Source organism: Hakea prostrata, chromosome 5 (assembly GCF_041222555.1).
Source record: "Hakea prostrata isolate BN-2017 chromosome 5, UWA_Hpros_2, whole genome shotgun sequence".
Lineage (NCBI taxonomy): Eukaryota > Viridiplantae > Streptophyta > Magnoliopsida > Proteales > Proteaceae > Hakea > Hakea prostrata.
Genome location: NC_142604.1, coordinates 32525900 through 32547683, shown reverse-complemented (window position 1 = coordinate 32547683; position 21784 = coordinate 32525900). Strand labels below are relative to the sequence as shown.

At 35.8% G+C, this 21784-nt stretch overlaps 1 protein-coding gene across 2 annotated transcripts; it reads left to right on the top strand.

Annotated features, from left to right (window-relative positions):
* Positions 1 to 319: 319 nt before the first annotated feature.
* On the top strand, positions 320 to 12932 carry LOC149015836 (uncharacterized). Of its 2 annotated transcripts, none has more exons than XM_089156176.1 (4): positions 320 to 646; positions 860 to 981; positions 7783 to 7987; positions 11666 to 12458. In XM_089156176.1, the coding sequence occupies exons 1-3, from the start codon at positions 388 to 390 to the stop codon at positions 7960 to 7962; spliced, it is 561 nt and encodes a 186-aa protein (XP_089012302.1). In that variant the 5' UTR covers positions 320 to 387; the 3' UTR covers positions 7963 to 7987; positions 11666 to 12458. The 2 variants fall into 2 exon arrangements, with proteins under 2 accessions (XP_089012302.1, XP_089012301.1); XM_089156175.1 differs by lacking the exon at positions 11666 to 12458 and adding an exon at positions 12495 to 12932 and having other exon boundaries at positions 321 to 646.
* Positions 12933 to 21784: the final 8852 nt, after the last annotated feature.

Genomic DNA, 21784 nt, shown 5'->3' with positions numbered 1-21784 from the left:
CATCCCGAGAATCTAAGATTCGTGCTTTCTTGTTGATCATGTAAGGTTTCTTTCTTAGCACGCTATCTTCAAATCCGGCTCGTTTGAACCTAAATCGGTCGGTTAGTCCTGACCGGGATCGAGGGTTGAACAAAGGATGAACCCAATTCAACGATATTTTTCCTGTATCAGTTACAAACTAGATATTCTGTCTTTGATCTATTTAATTTAAAGCCTTTTGTTTCCAAAACTATTCTCCATAATTCTAATTTAGTATTATTATTCCACGAATTTATTTTTCCTACGGTACTTTTTTTTCTTCCCAACCGTCCGCCGCTCTCCTTGGGCAACTAATAAAATTGAGAATAGTGCGCCGTCAGCAACACAGCCAACGAGCGAGAGTGGGAGATGGGATTGGGAGCGTTGAGAAATGTGGTTCGTCCTTTGGTTAAAGCTGTTGTCAAGCACAGTGCCCTAAAATTCCCGGCGCCGGCGCTGTCTCCTTCGCCGGTAATAACCAACTTGCGCTGGTCTTTTGGTTCACTGCAACAGCACACCCCATGGATTCCTTTATCGAATGGTTTTACTAGTTTAACAGATACTCGATTTCCCAAGAGAAGACCCAGTGAGAAGCCTCGAAGGAAAAGGGCCAGCTTAAAACCACCGGGTTTGTTTCTTCTATCATCCCTAACAATCACTCCCCAAATACACTTGGAAGTGCATTTTGTTCTTCTTTCGTAAAGCTATATTTAACACATTCACATCTATCTATTTATAGCACTAAAAGAGCCAATCATTGAAATACCTAATTTTTATTCAAAGATGTTTGTAATTGACATACTCTCTGTATTGGTAATCGTGGCATATTGAAAGAATGTAGGTCCATATGCTTGGGTTAAGTACACACCTGGCGAACCAATAGCCGCAAACAACCCTAATGAAGGAAGTGTTAAAAGAAGGAATGAGAAGAAACGCATGAGGCAGCGAAGGGCGTTTATACTGGTGTGTCCATCTTGATGTTTTTGCAGCTTATATCTTGGTGTTTCTCTTTTTCCCTTATTTCCCTAGATCATAGTTCGGCCTGTCTTGAGTTGTTTATGACCATTTGTTTTGCCAACCGAGCTAGATTATGCATGCTGTTGATCATTTGTCATGTAAAATGCATCCGGGGATTTTTTTTGATGGTCGCATTCCTATAAGACCATGTATGATGTATGGTGTAGAGTGGCTGTTAAGAATCATCATATGGATAAACTTAGTAGCAGAAATAGGGATGCTAAAATTGATGATTGCAAAACTATGAAGGATAAAGTGATAATATTAGATTTGGTTTAAGAGTGGCTTTGACAAATGATAAGCTATAAGAAAGTCATTTGAGGGGCATGATCATGTTCAATGGAGGCCTTTAAATATATGAAAGAGTTATTTTAATCCATATTGAAGGAACTCAAAGAGCTAGGGACAGACCTGGGACAGACCTAAAATAATCTTAAGAGAAGTGGTAAGAAATGACTTGCATGAATTACGCCTTGTATTTGGTATGACCTCAAATAGAGCTAATTGAGGCAAGGAGCCATTTAGCCAACCCCATTTAATTGGGATAGGGCTTCTCATTATTGTTGTATACCCTTTTCGCCTTCTCTCTTTCCATGGAGCAGTTAAATTTGTTCTTCTGATATGAAAAGGTTTTGTTGTTTGCTTGGCCCTAAAGAAGTTGTAATAAAATCTAAATATTCAATTTAAAAAAATGTTCTTATGTTATCTTTGAGTTTTCAATGAGTTACTCAAATATTTGTATTTGTTTCGAGTGCCTACTCCACCACCACTTGTTACCCTAAGGAAAAAGAGAATGAGCAAGTTGTTCACCAAACACAAAAAGTCTCTCTTTCAGACACACACACAATTGCAATTTCTTCCTCAGACATTAGACCAGGTAGTCAGGTACAATGTCTGGTGTAGAGTGGCTGTTAAGAATCATCATATGGATAAACTTAGTATAGCATAAACTGTTAAGAATCATCATATGGATAAACTTAGTATAGTAGAAATAGGGATGCTAAAATTGACGATTGCAAAACGTTGAAGGATAAAGTGATAATATTAGATCTGGTTTAAGAGTGGCTCCAACAAATGATAAGCTATAAGAAAGTCATTTGAGGGGGCATAGTCATGTTCAATGGAGGCCTTTAAATATATGAAAGTGTTATTTTAATCCATATCCAAGGAACTCAAAGAGCTAGGGATAGACCTAAAATAATCTTAAGAGAATTGGTAAGAAATGATTTGCATGAATTAGGCCTTGTATTTGGTATGGCCTCAAATAGTGCTAATTGAAGGCAATGATCTATTTAGCCAACCCCATTTAATTGGGATAGGGTTTCTCATTATTGTTGTATACCCTTTTCGCCTTCTCTCGTTCCATGGAGCAGGTAAATTTGCTCTTCTGATATGAAAAGGTTCTGTTGTTTGCTCGGCGCTAAAGAAGTTGTAATATAAAATCTAAATATTCAATTTTAGAAAATGTTCTTATGTTATCTTTGAGTTTTCATTGAGTTACTCAAATATTTGTATTTGTTTTGAGTGCCAACTCCACCACCACTTGTTACCCTAAGGCTGCGTTTGTTTGCAAAGGTGGGGTGGAAAAAAAAAACATGTGGGTTCCATGTGTAGTGGGGTGAGGGAGAAGGAAAGGAAATGAAAGGGTTTTGTGGAAAAGTGATAGTGGTGGGTCTCACTTTTTACTTTTCCCAACTTTCCCACAAAGTCCCACAAAGTCCCACCAAATATGTGGGGTTTTAAAATGGCTTGGGGTGGGAAAGTTGGGTTGCCACATCACTAGACAAGTTTTCTTGATTCAAGGAAACTTGTCTCACTTTCCCACCCCAAGCAACCAAACAATCTACCATTTTGGGATTTAAGGGAAAAGTAAGAAATCTACATTTTTTTCAAGAATTTTCCCACTCTTTTTTTCCCACCCCACCTTTATTCCAGCAAACAAACGCAGCCTAAGGAAAAAGAGAATGAGCAAGTTGTTCACCAAACACAAAAAGTCTCTCTTTCAGACACACACACACACACACAATTGCAATTTCTTCCTCAGACATTAGATAAGGATGCCATTGAAGTGAGCTTTGGCCATGATATCTCGACATCTCACAACCTAGGGTCCTTGAAAGTGTGGCGTGAGCTACCTTTGAGTATATTAAAGAACACCGAGGAGACAGACTGTTGCAAATTCAGTTTGACAATGAAAAATGCTTTGAAAGCTTCAGGTTGATATATTAATAGAGACCTTTTTAGAGTAACGATGTCTTCGATAGAAATAAATGAAGAACACATAATTGTATGGACCTGTAGTTAGAATCACATCCAAAAAATAAGCTACACGGTTGCCCTTCATGGGTTAGTAAAATCCAAAACATGTTCATCAGTGCTGTCAACAAATCCCTTTTTATTCTTGAAATCCACTCATCTGTAAATTAAATGAAGATTGATCCCTTCCCCCCCCCCCCCCCCCCACCCCCAAAAAAATAAAAAATTACAAATAAAATATAATAGTAATTATTGGCTAAATGATGAGAACCTAATTAGATATTTCTAGGACCATGAATTTATCATTAGTTGATCTGTGTAGTCAGTACCTTCAAATTTTTTTTTTGGTTGACTCATTAGACAACAGCATCACTATTTTGGTTAGTCCATATTTGAGGTTTCTGCTTCTCCCTTTAGGCTTATACATTAGTGGACAAACACCAGTATTGTGTATGTTATTGGTTGTTTTGCCTACTTTACTAAAGTTGGCATTTACTTTTTATGTTGCAATTATGATCTTCATTTTCTTGTATTGTTCACATTCTTTTTCTTGAAGTTCCTTTATTGCATTGCTTGAATTCCAAAGTTATTGTTGTTATAGGTTATTTTTGATTAAATGAACCACTAGTGGCAAGTGTAGGGTCAAATAGACAACGATGACATGAATAGTCCAATGCCACAAGATCAGAAAGTGGATTTGGATTCCAACTGAAGTTTATAAATGGTATTTCTAACCAGAAATGCACAAATAATTGGAGTTCCAAAAGAAATAATCTGGATAAGGGCTAAATAATAATAACATGAACAGTAGCAATCAAACCAGGAGTGATTGGCCAAAGTAAAACTTGATTTGTCATGCCAAAGATTTGGGTCTAATAAAGAACCGTAACTCAGAATTAACAAAAGCATTAACATCAGCGGGATAACATCATAATTGGCACAGCCCTAAGGTGAGAAGGCATCCCAGGGGGCAACGAAAACCAAGGCAACACCAAGCAAGGCAACAATGCACCACTAAAGTGACAAGGCGACACCTAGATGCCTTGTCCCAAAGAAGGGCCAGGACGACGCCGTGACAACTATGGATAACATACATCTCAGGAAACCTGTGGCTAAAGGCCATATCTCACGCAAGAAGTAATGTAGTACTGCATTTGAATGATCAAAAACAGTAGCCAGTCAAGATCTTTTCACAGATAATGAATCCCTAATTTGAAGGTTAACTATAGTACAAAACAGGATGTGAAACAAAACTGAAACCAAGAATGATATCATAATGGTAACTCTAGGATAACATTATGAAAACAGGGACATAATTGTAATTCCAAGTAGGGGCAGAACTGTAGTACAGAATTGAAATAGGCTGAAGTGAGGATTACCAATTAGAGATGAGCAAGATATCCTGAAATTTTGATGTAAAGTGGATGGACAGGTCTGACTAGTTACTAAACCAGAAAACAAATCACTAAATAGATGTGTTAAGGGTAAGGAAATTGAGAGAATGATAAGAATAAGGTAACACCCGGGATTCACACCACAAGGTGGATTGATTTGATCAAAAGAATGACTTGCAAAAGCAAATATTGTTTTCAATTCATGAATGAGGTGACCTTTTAATAGCAATATGAAAACATTGATATTAAATACATCAGCCAACCATTAGCTAACACCCACCAACAAGAGTGTTAACTCAAACCTAACATTCACTTAACCACTACTCAACTCTTGACAATGGAAAGCTCCACTGGCAATGGAGTTTCTAATGTTCACAGTACAGCCCCTTTTATTGACTTGAGATATTTCTTAAGTTTCCATTCATATTAGACTAGACTTAGGCTTATCTCTAACCCATGAAGGCCATCATATGTTGGCTGACTCCAACCCACTAGAGTAGTCCTGGCGCATGAAAGCCATGGACTGCTTTGAGTCAATACCCTTAGGCAATTGATTGGCCTAACCGATAGGCCTAACCCCTTGGGCTTCTTCTAAGACCATGTCTTCCACCTTGCATCAAGAAGAAGGCTTGCTTGTAGACTCTGCCCCTTTATTCCCCTTAACCACTATATAATTGTTTATGTGGTTGACCTCCCCTGCCAAAATTCTCTCATTGTTTGATGGAAGAATGCAAGCAACACACTTTCTTGCCAATTGTATATTAACTATGACTTTAATCAAGTTTCTGAAAAGAAAACTTCAGAGTGGCAGCTTTTGGTGAAAAATTCAATTTACACATTTGAAGGAGTGTTGTAAGTCACCCATATTGTCATTCCATATTAGCTTACAATCCATATATTTCAGCTCATAGTTTTTCTGTCTATCCTTTTGAAGTCATTTTGGTTTTTGTTTCTAAACTCAAAACCCTTACTGTCACTCCACACTCCACAATAGAATAGATGAGATTTTTCATCTCATCGCTTTTTCGTTTAACTCTTTCACAATTATTATGTATTCTTGTCTTTATTCAAGAATCTCCTCCCATCTTTCAATCTGTTCCAAAGAGTAACTAGGACCAATTCAGTTGCATTTTCACACTTCAATTGAACCCTCACCAATTTTGTTTCTCCCATATATTTAGAACCATAAAAAGGTCGTTCTTGGTGCACAAAGTTCTAGCACTTTAGCAGGATATGGGAACAGTCAGATGTATGTAGCCTTATTTATATAGGCTATAATATAATAAAATTGCATAAGGAGCACAAATATTGACGAGAACCATATGACACTTTTTAGCATTTTACTTTCTGAAGGAATTGCTTTTGAATTTCAAAAGGTACAATGCATGTAGTCATGGTAGAAGATCTCACTCTCGAGCTAGATCTCACCACCTTGAAAACTGAGATCTCGACCATCTTGGTGAGATCTTGGTCGAGATGTACAATTTTTTTGGCGTCAACTCGGTGGCCCATCTTGGTGGGTTTTAGGGTCCCAATTGGGTTGAAACTTAGTATTTAGCCTATGTAAGGCCTTTTGAATACATTGGTGGCCTTGGATTTGTCAGAAAACCACCCTAAGTATGATTTTTAAGTCTTCCCAGAGTGTGAAACCAAAATGTTGTAGGATTAGGGAATGCAAAGTTATACAACATGTAATATAGAACCTTTAAGGCATATAAATGAAAAGCAAGTTTATCAAATGCATCAAGTAACCTAAATGTTATCAAAATTCCATCTATAAGAGTATCACAATCTCAATTTTCAAGAATAGAATAATAAATTATAAGTTCTATATAAGTCATTAAATCATAAGTTCATAAGACAAATAGAGAATGATTGATCTTCCTTCGATGTTGTAGATGTGGTAAGAGTAGTTGCAAGTGAAAATCTAGCCGAAATCCACAAAAAAAGGCAAAAATTGAGAATTACAGCGAGATTTAGGGCGAGATATGACGAGATCTCGAGCAAGATATCCCAACTCTCTGCTCTCGACCTCCATCTCATCTCGCCTACTTGAAAAAACGAGATATCTCGCGAGATCTCCCACCATGCATGCAGTTTGTGTAGGATGCCAAGGCATAGCACTTGATCAGATTCTGAGACTTGGCTTTGTGGATTTTTAGAGTATGTGTTATTAGGAATGTGAGAAGGACACATTCCAGCTCTTCCTTCTCAGCTTCTAATTTGTCATGGTGCGAGTGTGTCACACTGTTTGCTAGTTCTGTCTTGATATGCTACTCCTTTTTCTGTAAGGACTTTACAATAGTCAAGAAATGGGTGTTTTTTTGAGTCTTAGAAACTAGATCCCCCACCTTTATAACTCGATTAGTTTATTTTGCTTAAAAATTTCTCACATTGAAGCTCTTTTTTGCATGAAGTGTTCCTCCAATAGATATTCAAAGAGTGAGTCCTCAACCCTATAATATTGTCTAATAAATGGTTCACAACGCTTTGCCAATCTCAATCGAGAATTCCTGATAGCTTGCATGATATCCTCGCAATAATTTCTCTGCTTTCAGGAGTCGCCCATGAATATGGAAGTCATGGAGTATGCCTTCACCTTGTAAAATATTTGTTTGCAGATGAAGATATTGAGTGTCAAATTCTCAATGCTACTAGCCCAATATTAAACACTCTCTCAGGAGGCCATTTTGGCCAGGCCAAAAAAATCAAAAGTGCAAAATTTTGCTGAACTTGTATTTTTTTCCTTTTCTCTGAGTGTTGCTTGGCCATTATGAGATTTAAATTTACAAAGTAGCAAAACCAAATGACTTGAATTTCTAGAACGAGATAATCAACTTTTCTGAAGTATTGCAGTTTTTTCCCAGTTTGATACAGCTTCTCATTTCAGCCTGGCCAAAATTTGCAAAATTTGTCAGTGAGATTTTGAACTTTGACTAGAAGTGACATTTGAGTTGTTCAATCTCAACTTTTCAATGCTCTCACCCTGCGTTGGTTGCTCATTTGATAAAATTGAGTATTTTCCCATATGCTCACTTCCTATTCATATTCTGTTTTCCTCATTCTCGCTTGAAACTTGATTTTTGTGTATGAACAGTCAGAAAGAAAGAAACGAAAAGTTCAGTTGCAAGAAGCTAACAGGAAGAAAAGACTTCAGAGGGTCGAGCGTAAGATGGCTGCAGTGGCAAGGGAAAGAGCATGGGCTCAGAGACTAGCAGAGCTGCAGCAACTAGAGGAAGAGAAGAAGAGTTCTGCAGCTTCAAATGAAACAGCTTAGGGTATATTATCCTTTCTCTGGGAAGGTATGCTAATTCATCATTTATGAATCATCAGATAAAGCTCCTTGGACTTATATAACTGCATTTTCTTTGAAGCCTGGGCTTGAGACTTTATGTATCTTTTTCCTCATCTCTGTTTGTATGTGCGTGTTTTAGGGGTGGTTGTTAATTTTCTTTTGGTACAATTAAAACTTGGCAGGCTTTGACCAGAGGGCAATTGTCTGATGCACCATTCCTGTGACACTTTGTTATAATGATTTTACTTAAACTACAAAATAATGGTGACATATTTTGAGTCACCTGTCCTGCTTTGTGTGGGTTATTATATACTACGAAAATAGATCAAAGATTGCAATGGCGTGGCTGGGAAGGGTTCAGAGATGGTGTTATGGGTAATGGGTGGTTGAATTAATGGAGAGCATGTGATGGATTGTCCCAGTCATGTACAGAGCTACTCCAATTTGGTAACTTCTTTTTTTGGTCTTTAACAATGTTTCGAAGGTTATCAAGACTTAAAGATAATAGGAAAGATGGTGTTGTGATAATTGGGAAAAAGGACATGCAAGGTCGTCCTAGTTGAAATTTGTTGTTTTGGTGAGTTAAAAGTGAACCATAATGAGGTGTTTGGTAACTCTCCCATAAAACACTTTTTGTGTTTCATATTATATGAAAACAGAAAAAAGTTAAATTGTGGTTGATAAAGTGGTTTGTTTTTCAGGCAATTCATTTTCTGTGCCTGAAAAACAAACCAGCTGTAAATCTCACTCGAAAAACTCATTTTGCAAAAACGCCTCAGACTTCTTTTGCTGCACCAAAAACAAGTTGAACCAAAAGTGTGCCTGATAAAAATGCTCCAAGCCACCCTATATGTTCTTGCACTCGAAGAGGGACTCTCGAACAACGTCTCTGCAACTCCAACAGCCGAGTTTGTCTCATCCTCTTTGCAATTCCTGAGATTCCTTTTACAAGGTAGCTTCGATTACCCTTGTCTTCACTCTCGGTTCACTTGTCTTCTCTATCTCTCTCTCACACTACCTCTTTCTGATTCCAACATCACTGGATGGTAGTACTACCACATAAAACCCAACTTCTGTAGAGGGTTTTTTAGTTTGCGGTTTTGGACTGCATATGATTGGTTGGTTGATGGTTGCAGATGTTGCAATATACCCATTTTCTGTTCCATCCCCGAACAGTAGTACCACCAAGGTAGGGTTTTGGTTTGGAGTTGATAGTTAAGAATTGATGAGCGTAAGAGAGACTGCTGTGCATTATACAGTTGAGCATAATGGTCCAATGATGAGTTAGAGTTTGATGGTTGCAAAAGTTACATTTCAGTGGCTTCAGCCCATTTTCTGTAACCCAATGCTCTATCACTAACCCGCCTCCAAAAGCCATTACATGATTCCGCCCCCCCCCCTGCCAACTACCTAATTGGGTCAAAATTGTTGTTTTGGCCAAATTGTTATAGTTTGAGGTGTTGGCATGTCTCAGCCATTCTATCCTGGAAACAAGGATTTAACAAGAATAAGTGTGGTTCTTCTTTTTCTCGTCTAAATGTTTCAGTCCCCCATCTTAGTTGCAGGCTGGCAGCGTAACAGTAGATAAAATAAAAATTGTGAAGTGGTTTTGTCTTTCCTCTTTTGTTCATCTGCTGTGTTTTTGTTATTTTGTTGTTTAGTCTTCACTGATGTTTGTTGTTTATTCTTTTTTTCTCGCTGTTGCAGTCAGAAATATGAATGATGGAAGTAGGCTTTTCTTTGTAGAGATTCTGACTTAGACATTTCAGAGCTTTCTGTTGACATGTCTTGGATTTTTTTTATGTCCTTTGGGAAATAATACAGTTCTAAGTCTTATGACCAAGGAACAAATTTTGGTCGAAACCAGGATTTCAACTCAAGAAAAGGCCGGAATTTTTAGGTTTCGTAACATATGATTTTTAATTTTTTAAATTTTTTTAATTTCGACCCTAGGTTTCGGGCCTTATATGACGTCTATTTCATGTGATTTCTTGCCTCTTACCTATTTAAAGCATAATAAACACAATGGAACTAGTATTTTGCTAAAAAAAACCACTGAAAATTTATCATTCAAGTATACTAACAAATGACTGGTTCTGACAAGTACAAATTGTATTCCATACATGCATAGAATCATCAACATATATGAATTGGTTGATAGAATGGTTACATATACAACAAGTCAACAAAATAAAATAACCAACTTGATCAAGTGGTGGTGTCTCACATATAGTTGAAGCCCATATATCATATATACATATGTAACTTGAAAAAAATACATAATTTAGAAAATAATTATTAAAATAAAAAAATGAAAAAAATGGTAGCAAATAATAAAAAAATAAGTTTAACAAAACACAATCATAGATCATAGTCTTAGGCTAAACATATATTAATTTCAAGGCAACAGAAGATCATTTAAGGCATAAAAAAGAAGAAGTGAAGTTTGGAACTGTTGATTATGGCTCATGCTTCACATTTTATTGCTGCTGAAATTTCCTTTGTAGTGGTTGTGGTTTAGGAGGTGTTTGGAGGTAAAAGATGAGCAAAAAAAGTGCTTCAAGGCAAAGGGAGTAGTGAAAATTAGGTGAAAATGGGATAGAAATCAACAAAACTGAGGAAAAACAAGTTGGAATGTTGAAATGGTCAAAATTTTGGTCGAGATGATTAAAACCTCCGAAATGGTCAAAATCTTCGAGATTTTGATCGAAAACCTGTAACTTCTCCGAAATAAATTGAATATTGTTTGGTTTTAAAAAATGCAAGCATTTTGGTCAAAATTTCGACTGAAATTTCTTCTATACTTATGACATCTAAGTATTGAAAGTTTGTGCACAAGGAGTAACATGGGACACATTAGAGGTGAAGAAATGTGAGGTAGGGACTGAAGATAACCTAGATATGGATTTGAAGATTCTGTGCAGAAAACGCACATATTTGTGAGATAACAGCATACAACTCCTAAATATGATGGCATAGTAGAGCACTAGTTAGGATGGGAAGAGATGTGAGAATGAGATATTAGAGTTTGCAGGGGAAAGAGGATATTGCATTAGAGTAAATATTTTTTTTCTTTTATTGATCACTTGTAGCTATACTCATCACTAGCTGGCTTAAGATTGTTCTAGTCATGTTAGGAGTGATTCTCTGGAACAGCTCCTTGGTGAAGGCGGGGTCAGGCTGTACTCACTCTTACCCTGCCTCATGCAATGGGTATATACCCCCTTTTTTAGGAGTCAGCTTTTATTTGAATGTACGCAGTTGCCTGTTCAGATAGAAGACTTGCAAGATTTTTGAAGTATTTCTCAAGAACTGCTGTCCTCTTTCCTCATACATTAGTTTGTCATTTTCCATTCCTCACTTCTGTCATCTCAATGCTTTATTTTCATTTTTCAGTTCTCTTACTTGAATTTCCCTTTCTGTGGTTCTCTGTTTCCCCCTTCATTTTTAAAGGACCCGTCTAGCCAACCCATTTAGATGGGATAAGTCTGTGTTGTTGTAAATTGTCATTGTTATCTTTATTCATCAAGATTTGTTATGTGGATTCATGGTGCCCTAGGATGTAATTCCAACAATTCTGAGGTGAATTCGTTAATGGAAATCCAACTTGGTACATGAATAAAGTGGATTCTTACGCTGTCACATCTTCCATCTTGTAGTTCATATTAGCTCAATTTCCATGTAGGTTCTCCTCTTCATTTCTGAAACAGCATCACCCCTGTTGCTGCCCAGTTTCAAGCCATGTTCAACTTAAAACAAGTGGCTGCAATGTGTTCCTCAGTAAGTTTCTTGAGTTGAGCATCTGAAATTTTAGTTCTAGTTCTTTTACTCCTGACAAGCCTTCCTAGTGGCTTCAAATCAGATGCAAGTAGGCCATTACAACAAGTCTAGGTTTAACAGGAGAATCTGCACAGCCATGTTTAACAGAAGCATTACATATCTGATGAAAATATTCTGACACTTAGACCAGCTCTTATACCTAAGTACAATATCTTGATTGGCGGTTGAGGAAGTTTTTGTGAAAGAATGTACAGTTTTACTGTCATGGCATTTAGTGCAACAAGCATCAGATCAATTGGATGACAGTGGATTTAGCATGCATGAAACATGACTTTGGATAAATTCTGTCATTACTGGTGCTAAAAATGTCCTTTTATTGCTTTATTTTACAAGTAATAATTATTGTCGGGGGATTTGTTTTTGCTTTTCCTTTTTTCTCTTCTTTCTTAGTAGTTATTAATATTTTGATTCCTGGACTTCTGTATCTAACATAAGCCCTATTGATTTTAAGGCTGTAGTATTTGTTACTTATGTTTCTCCTTAAAAGTAACTTGCATTTCCTTTATATAAAGTAGATCGAGACGGATATTCATTTATGTAACTCCTAGTGTTTGACGTTAAACACACTGTATTTATTCATCTGAAGATTCTGAACACTTCTAGGCTGAGGATACTTGTTTTCTGTTAAGTTGGCAATTCCATACATGTGACCTGTGCTATTCTCTCTCGTTCAGGCATCGAGGAAAACAGATGAAGAGTTGGCTAGAGATGTTTTTTTTTTCTGACGCATAGACTTGAATAGCTTTGAGCATCTTGCAAGAACTTCTGAAGCATGCACTGCCCCTTTCCTCTTTACTCATTCTTTGTTGACAGTCAAAAAGCAAGTTTGAGAAATATAGTGAACCAAAATCATCAATTGAAGACCGCCAATGATGTTAACTGGTGTGTTTCATACCCTGGTTTGTGGGGATCATTTCTTTTTCTATTTTATATTCAAAACCATACTAGAAGGTGCAGATCAGATTTGCAAACCTGCACAGGAGCTTGTAGTACCTTAGAATGCTTAAAACACATTTTGTTGTCCTACACTACAAATAACGAATGCTTTCGAGTTTTTTTTTTATATAGTTCATATCTCGTAATGCCAGTGGTATTGCATGCTTTCCTTAGGATATTGATTCTGTAGCACCCTAACTGGCATCTCTCTGTGAGTTCTAATTTCCTTGTGAAATTCCAGTCACCTTCAAGAAATGACAGCTGAGCTTCTACCTGGTAGCTTCTCTGCCCATATGGCCATATTGTTAATCTTCCTGATCTTCTTACTTGAATTTCAATCGCCAGGTTTAATGTCGCTGTGATGATTCCCTGAAGTGTTTTAGAAAGAATGTTATCTCCGAGTCCTCCATGCAGCTGGATTGTTATAGGTGGGTAGTGCAGATGGAAACTACCAATAACAGATTTCTTAGAATGTGTTTATCCAACGTGTTTTTATTTAAAAAGTGTTTTAAAAACATCTTACGAACGAGATTATCAAACGTTTAAAAGTGCTCTAAAAACATTTTGTAAGCACTCAAAAGAAAACTTTTTGTACTCAGAACTGTGCTCCTACCGTAGAAACGCTATAAAACGCGCGCTAAAATGCTATCAGCTCATGCTAAAGGTGTAAAGGTGCGGTTTGGGCTTAACAGGCTAATGGGCTGGCCGGAAAATTGTTCGAGCTTTGCCCCTCGTAGCGCAAACACACCTCATGTAGATTCGCTTCGGGCTGGTTCGGGCCAGTTCGGGTTGCAAATTGATACCCCTAGCCCATGCTCAAGATCATGCTAAAAGTTCAGGACCGAGTGAACTGGACTACGATTTCATGGAAGTATTGACAAGCAAAGGGTAAGGCGCCCATTGTTCTTGATGTGCAAACTCATTCTTTGCAGTTTTTCCATCCTTTGTATTGGAGGGTTTATGCTGTGTTGGTCAAGTATTTGGTGACTAGCAAAATCCTATCTTTGTTCTCTGTGGAAACGTCCTGTCTTTCTTGCTGTTAAACTTTGCAGCTTTGGAACCGGAAACTAGTGTCATGAAAGAGACTTAGAACTGTTATATCCGTATTGATACGGCTTTACTGCTAAGACTTGAATTGAGGAGATTTCATACACAGTTCATATACTCTCTTCTAGAGTTGTTGTATAGCTTAAGTTCCTTTTGGTATCAATTCTCATTCTCTATTACGAGGTTTTTTTTATTATTTTAAGTTGTTTGGCCTCTGTTATCGGTTTTATTTTTATTTAAAATAATAGAAAATTTTCCAAAATTCATAATGAACTTTTTTGATAATTATGAATTATGGTGAGAATTTCATTCTCTTCATTTATGCACATATTTACTTAAAATTTATTACAAAAAAAAAAAAGTTTACTTAAAATTTGATGCTTAAGATAAGGGTAAAATAGTCAATACACATTTTTTTATAAAAATCATACTTTTTCTATCTTTTATCTTTTGTTCACCATTATTTACTAATAATTTTTTACTTTGACACCAAACTTATTTTTCATTTCATAATTTATCTTTGACAAAATTCACCAAACCATTTTTCATTCTTGACCAATAATGAATTCTTGTACTTATTTATTTTAAATAGGCATAATAGAGAATGATAATTGATACCAAAAAGAGCCTTAGTGTCCTAAATTTCTTAGTTCCATTATGATATTGGTTTTAATTTACGGATTTTTATTCTGTTCATTTCTAACATGGAAATGGACTATCCATTTTCTTATAAATGAACGACTGACGTCCAAAATTAGAACTAAGGGTTAAGATTAGATATAAAAGATAAAAAGTTTGTAATTTTAATTTAATTTCAATCGTTAGATCTAACTTTAAACACGTGTCTCTTACTCATAAGTAAATGGATGATCCATTTTCATGTAAAAATGGATAGGATAAGAATCTGTGACATTATATGAAGCATAATAAATGAATAAAAGGGAAAGAAGGAAAAAAAAAATTCATATGAATGCATCAATTGGATACCTGTCAAATCATATTATGCTCAACTAAAAAGACAAATATCTAAAAAAAAATGCAATATAATCAATTTCACATACATGAATCATCCAAATGAAATGTAGGCTCTTTTTGGTATCAATTATCATTCTTAATTATGAGATTTTTCATTATTATAAACTGTTTGACATCTATTAACAATTTTGTTTTTAATTAAAATAATAAAAAAACCTCCAAAATCCGATGAGGGTAAAATAGTTAATACATATTCTTTTATAAAAAACCATACTTTTTTTTTCTCTTTTTCTTTTCTCACTTGTTCAATATCACTATCATTTTCTAATAACTTTTTTTTTATTTTAACATATCAAACTAATTTTACTTTCCATAATTTATTTTTGACAAAATTCACCAAATCATTTTTTCATTCTTGACCAGTAATGAATTCTTGTACTTGTTTTTTTTAAATGGGTATAATAAAAATAAGAATTAATACAACAAGAACCGTAGTTAGAACGAGGATTTCTCAAAAAATATGATAAGAACAAACCCTAAAGCATGTATAACCTCTAACGATACTCATATATAGGATGGGATTAAAGAGAACAATTGACTCACCAAATAGTGCAATGATTTCTTTAGAAATTACTTTCTTCAAAACCCCTCCAATGAACATCTTGTTGATTTTGTTTGGAGCTAGAGATAAAATGAACTGAAAAAACAGCCAAAAAGGAAAAAAAATAAAAATACACAACAACATTTCTTTGAGTTTTATAAATGTTAAACAACTAAACTACTGACATAAATTAAGGGACATTTTGAAAGGGAATGATGAGGAACACAATATATTTTTTTTTTTTTGCATCATAGTCGCTTGACTTTGCAAAAACCCTTGCTACCAAAAACGAAGAAAAAAAAGACTTTGCAATGATGTCCTTGATGTAGGCATAGATTTGAAAAATATTGTTTTACTTATGTTTTTAGGCAGATCAACAGTGTCACTAATCACCTAGCCCAGAAGGCTGAGTCAGTAACAGTCTCGGCTTTGTGGCCCATTTCCTCTCCTTGGTTGCAATCTCTTTGCAGTCCTGTTGGCTCAGCTTTGCTGTCTCAATAAAATTATTTTCTTACAAAAAAAAAATAAGTAACTATTCCACTTGATTTCTATTTTACCATAATAAGTCCAACCAAACAAATTTCTGACATAGAAAAACAACCAAAAACAGAAACATTTTAGAAAAACTCAAAGAATTAGAATAGTCTTGTATTTACCCAAAATAAAAAAAGTCTTTATACTTGAATTTTAGCATAAGTTTAACTGGTTTCTAAGGTATTATGTCTACATAAATTTATTTTGGGGTACTGCTTATCATCACCGAGGTAATGAAGTGGGAAGTAGTAACCTTCTTTTGATTGCCTATTGTCTATTTCCAAAAACCACTTCAGTCAGGGGTAGAAAGAGTTTTGCAAAAATTTAAAGTGACTTGTCAATTCACTTTCGGTAGCCAGAAAAGAGTGTGTCATTCTAAAAGGGGTAAAGAAGTAAGGATACTTCTTTTTCACCAACTTCAATTACAACGGGATTTTCTATTTATTTTTGCACCTGTAGATCAGAAAATGTATTAAGGGCCTGTTTGCTTACTTGAGTCTAAAGATTTCAAAAATTTAGAGATTTCAAATTTATAGATTTCAAATCTAAGGAGTCATGGTTCATAAAATAACTGTTTGGTTAGCCTGACTCTTTGGAATGAAATTTATAGATTCATCCTAAAAAAACATTTATGGACTCATAATTCAAATGTTTAACACTTTTATAGTAGAAATGAAATCTCTGGATTTCACCTTATACCCATAAATCTATAGATTCACGTTTTTAGTGTAAAAAGGTGAATCTCTAGATTTCATAAATCCAGAGATTCACACAACCAAACGGGTATAAATCTCCCATTTGTGAATCTAGAGATTTGAAATCTCTGGATTCATGTAACCAAATAGGCCCTAAAACAGTCTGGTTGGTGAGTATCATACTTGAAAAGAATTCAATAAAATATTATTGTAATTTGTAACTGTTGTTGTAGAATCATGTTCGGCAGCGCAAGTGAACAACTTGCCAAAAAAGTGTTCGATCGGGTTGGTCGAGGAACGTCTCCGACAATTGAGTTAGTGGAAGCGCATAGCTTTAAAAGAAGAAAATAACTTGTAGAGCTCTCAATGCCAGAAAGAGTAACCCAAGAGTGCAAACTTGATAATGATGAAGGTGTGGGTATTTATAGATCTTAGGAGAGGTTATCTTAATTGTGCAGTAATGGAGTTTGAATGAAACTTTGTAATTGCTGCTAACTTCCTGAAGAGAGGAATCTTATCTGCCAAGAGAATATTACTTGGATTGTAGTTGTGGAGTCCGACTTGGACTTTGAGAACAATTCAAAATACCTAACTTGATCGGAATGTTTATCCCTATCTTTAAGGAGGTTGGATACGATTCAAATTGTACACGTTGCTTAGTGCCTTTGTTTTATTCGTGGTCTAACCAAGGTTTGATCAGTCCAGTTCTTCTTTGGTCGACCTAGGTAGGTCTATTATAAATTGTCCATAACAGTAACCATTGCTACTATTCTCCCTTTTTCTCCACTTTGATATGATGTTTTATGTAGTTGCTACCTACAATGCACTCAGTTGGAAGATGGTTATGGATTGGACATTAATGTTTAACTAAATGTTCAATGAATGTTGCTACCTTGTATTATATTTTAGGGTTTTTTGCTCTCCTTGGTAACATATATAGAAACATCTAGCTTCAGCACTAGGCATTGTCAGGTACTTGGCATAGTAAACTGAGGCTAATTTCTGTTATTGTCAAATCCTCTTTTGGTTCTAGGTAGGTGATCCCATTTACTTGTGATAAGGTTATGGTTATTCTTTGTTGTTTTATGCACGCAATACATGTTCTTTGTTCTTTTTATAGCAAAACTTAATATTGTTCTCTAAAATTTGTTGCTTTTGCAGTTTTTTGGACCAAAATTGTTGGTTGCTGGTAATATGCAGAATGCGACATTAGATATATATAGTTGGGATTGTTGGTCAAAAGATGATTGGAACGGACCATCATATTTCCTTAGATGTTTTTATTTTCTTGATTGTTTTACAATATTTTTATTTTGGTACATGAAAAGCAGTGCATATATATTATGATTTTGATAATTTTAAATGTTGCTTGTCATTCCAGGTGTATGTTTCTTCTGGCTTAGGATGATGAATTTTTTTTTAATTAAAAAAGAAATTGTTGGCAATGGTTTTATTTATCTTGTCGCTCATTTATATGCCTACGGTTTCTTGCGAAACCATCGGCCAATAAGGTCTTTTGCGACGCCTACAAACTATTGCCAAAAACCCATTTTCCGCGAAGCTTATCTAATATTTGTCGCTAGAAAAGTGTAAATTAATTACTTACACATAGGAGATCATCGTCCAAAAACCCATTATACATGATGCATTTGTAAATGTTGTAAAAAATCCCATTATTTGTGAACGAATTATAACTGTTGCAAAAAATTCCATTATCTGTAATGAATCATAACTTTTGCCAAAGAGATTTTTCCAGTGCCAAAAAACAGTTGCCTATTTTTCAATGACCATATAGACGATAGACGTGCCGGAAGAAGCAAGCGTAGCCTTTTATTTTTGGCGATGGATTTTGTTTTTTTGGCTTCACTAATGAAGCGTCGCCGAAAACGTGTTTTTCACAGTGACACGATGGAAAAACCATTTCCAACATTCTAATAATTAATATTATATCCTTCATGACTTTTCCATATATAATGTGTTACCGTTAGACAAGATTATCATGAGTTCAACACTTTTTAAGACCTACTAATCTAAAAGAGAAAAAGCTGAATATTGGGATTGATGCGTCCAAAATCTGCTCAGCCCTTAGATCTCCTTAGAATGACCTGCAAAACGATAGCGTCAGATATGGCTCAACTGCTGGGGTCGGGAGTCCACCTCCAAAGGCTAAGTCAGTCGATGAACTTAATCACAAACGACTCTGCTAGAAGCACAGAGCTAAGGAATGAATAACTGGAAAACGATTTAGATCATAAGCCTTTGAGTGTTTACGTCCAAATGTGAGTGTATGGATCTGGATCCTTTTTTACTTTGTATGTAAGTGATGTTTATTTAGAGTGTACCTTCGAATCTTCTTCGTTGGATGTATTTGAGCCTTCTTCGGATAGTCGTTGGATTCTAACAGTTAGATCCGTTGAGCGATATACTTCTACTAGTATGAACTAGTAGAGGACTCCTAGGATAACCTCACGGTTATTTGATGATTATCCCTTCAATAGTGATAAGTGATAGCCGCCAAGTTGTGTCTGCCATCATTAGGGTAATTAACCTAATCCATAAGTCGGATTAGGGCCTGCTTGTGGCTGAGTTAGTTTTCTTCCTCAGCAAGCTATCTCTTGGACCCGGCTCGTTCGGAAACGAGTGGACTCTCTTTGCCCCGACTGGAGTCGAAGGTCAAACCAAGCGTGAACCGGGTTCGATCATATTTTCTCCACATCAGGGATTATAAAAGAAATGTGAATTGATTTGCACCGAGATGTTCATTATCAATTGAGTTGATAATTTTCAGAAGTATTTTTCTTTTGTCCTACATAAAAAAAGGACGTTGCATGGCCGAATACAGTATATTTCAGTTTCCTGTTGACCTCTGAAAAAAACATAATCATCAACAAACTTATGAACAACGAAGCCCAAAAAAAAATAAAGAAACGCCGTATCTAGAGAGGGGTGCAATTTTATGTGCTTGTCTCTTAGAAATTGAAGGAGGTTCTATATTTATTTATTAATTATTATTATTATTATTATTATTATTATTATTATTATTATTATTGAAAATTTTAGAAAATGAAGGAAACTCTATATCCTTTAGTGTTGTACACGCTTACACCCATTGATCCTATATAAAATGAAGGGTAATTTTCATCTGGACCCCTAAGGTTTGGTCCAGGTCACTTTTAGTCCAGTTTAAGTTTTCTTTTGCATATGGATCCCCTGTGGTTTCATAAAATGATTAAATAAAGACAAGTTTAACAGAAACTGTTAATTTAATAATTTTTGTGACGAAAATGCCCTTTTCCAATTTATTTGTTTTTTTTAATAAGTTTCTTTCTTTTATTCAAAGAAAAAATGTCACTCTCTCCGTCTTCTCCATTGTTGGCCAAGAACTCAGCCCTTGTTGCAGCTGATTCCGAAAGCTTCGGAGACGAAGCAGGCAAGAGTGGGAGAAAACAATTACTTGGTCACGACTCATGTTAGGTTAACTTTGGGTCCTTAATTTAATGGCATCTCCAACATATTCATGAGATAATTGCTTTAACAAAACACCCTGGTATTGATTAATTCATACAGTCCAGGTTTCAGCTCACATTTAGGCATTTCGCCTGCTGCTGCTGCTGAAGCTCCTGGTTATCATGGTTCTCTTCTTCCTGTACGATTCCAGACGAGGAAGAAGAGGAGGAAGAATAAGCAGAACCTGAAGGCTCGCCATTGACGTGGATAGAAGAAGGAGAAGAAGATAAAGGTAGAGAAAGACCTTCCATAGCGAGAAACCCAGTTCCAAAAATGCCTGGTGTGCAGAACAAGATTCGAGAGTGCCAGAGAGAGAAACAAAAGAAGTTGAGCAAAGTAGAAGAAACGAAACCACAAGTCCCAGGGGGAAGTTTGAAATTGAGGTGTGGTAGCCATTTGAGAGCAACACTCGAAGAGCTTAGAAGCGTAAGGTGAACCTAACAGTCACATTTTGCTTCTTCCCCCTCAGAATGGTAGCTGGGAATTTCCACTGTAGGTTGGTTGGTCGGTACACTCTGCTATCTAGCTTTCTCTCTCTCTCTCTCTCTCTCTCTCTCTCTCTCTCTCTCTCTCTGTGACTGTTGGCTTACTCTTTCACTAGATCCTGAGGGATTTTGATCCTTCCTTTGCTGTCTTACATTCTTTCTGTTTTGCTGTCCATCGTTGAGATGCTGTCATGATCCAACCTTCACCTGAACTTTATGAATCTGCGGATCCAACTTGAATTTAAAAACTAGGGTTGAGAATTTAAAAAATGGGGGTATTGATTTCCATTAAGAGACCTCTGCGATGGAGGTTTAAGATAAGGTTTTTAGGTGAGAAGCTATCTAAAGGCAGAGGAACAGTGGTATGCATATTTTAGTTTATTGGGTATCGGTGATGGGAACGATACGCCATTGTTGTTGAGATTTCTTTTCAGGATTTTATGAATGATGATACCATGATCGTATTTCCCTTCTAGAAGTTTTGGAGTTATATTTTTGAGATTTCTTTTCAAGGGGCTCTTCTTCTGCAACAAGGGCTGAGCAGCGGTCGAATTTTTGGCCGACGATGGAGAAGATGGAGAGACTCATTTGACTATCAATAATGAAATTTTTACATTTTTTCTTTGAATAAAAGAAATAAACTTATTAAAAAGAAGAAAAAAAGAAAGAAAAAAAAACTAAAACAAATAAATTGAAAAAGGGCATTTTTGTCACAAAAATTATAAAATTAACAGTTTCTATTAAACTTGTTCTTATTTAATCATTTCATGAAACCACAGGGGAGCCATATGCAAAAGAAAACTTAAACTGGACTAAAAGTGACCTGGACCAAACCTCAGGGGTCCATATGAAAATTACCCTAAAATGAATGGTTCATATTAATGGAATCTGTTTGATATTTCCTTAAGAAAACTAAAGACGAGATCAAGTGACAAAATTCATATCGATGAAGACTCATGACGACTCCAATCACAATATCCATATAATAACCATTAGTAGGCTATCTTATTAATTAGTTGCAAACATCACTGTTTTAGATTACCAAAAAAAACATCATGGTTTTGAACTTGGGATTGGACAAGTACCAAAGGAGTCTAATCCAATTTCTTACCAAGTAGAAAACCTGAGGCTAATCCAAAATATAACCTAATGGTAAAGAAAACAATACCAGTTTTTATTAAAAA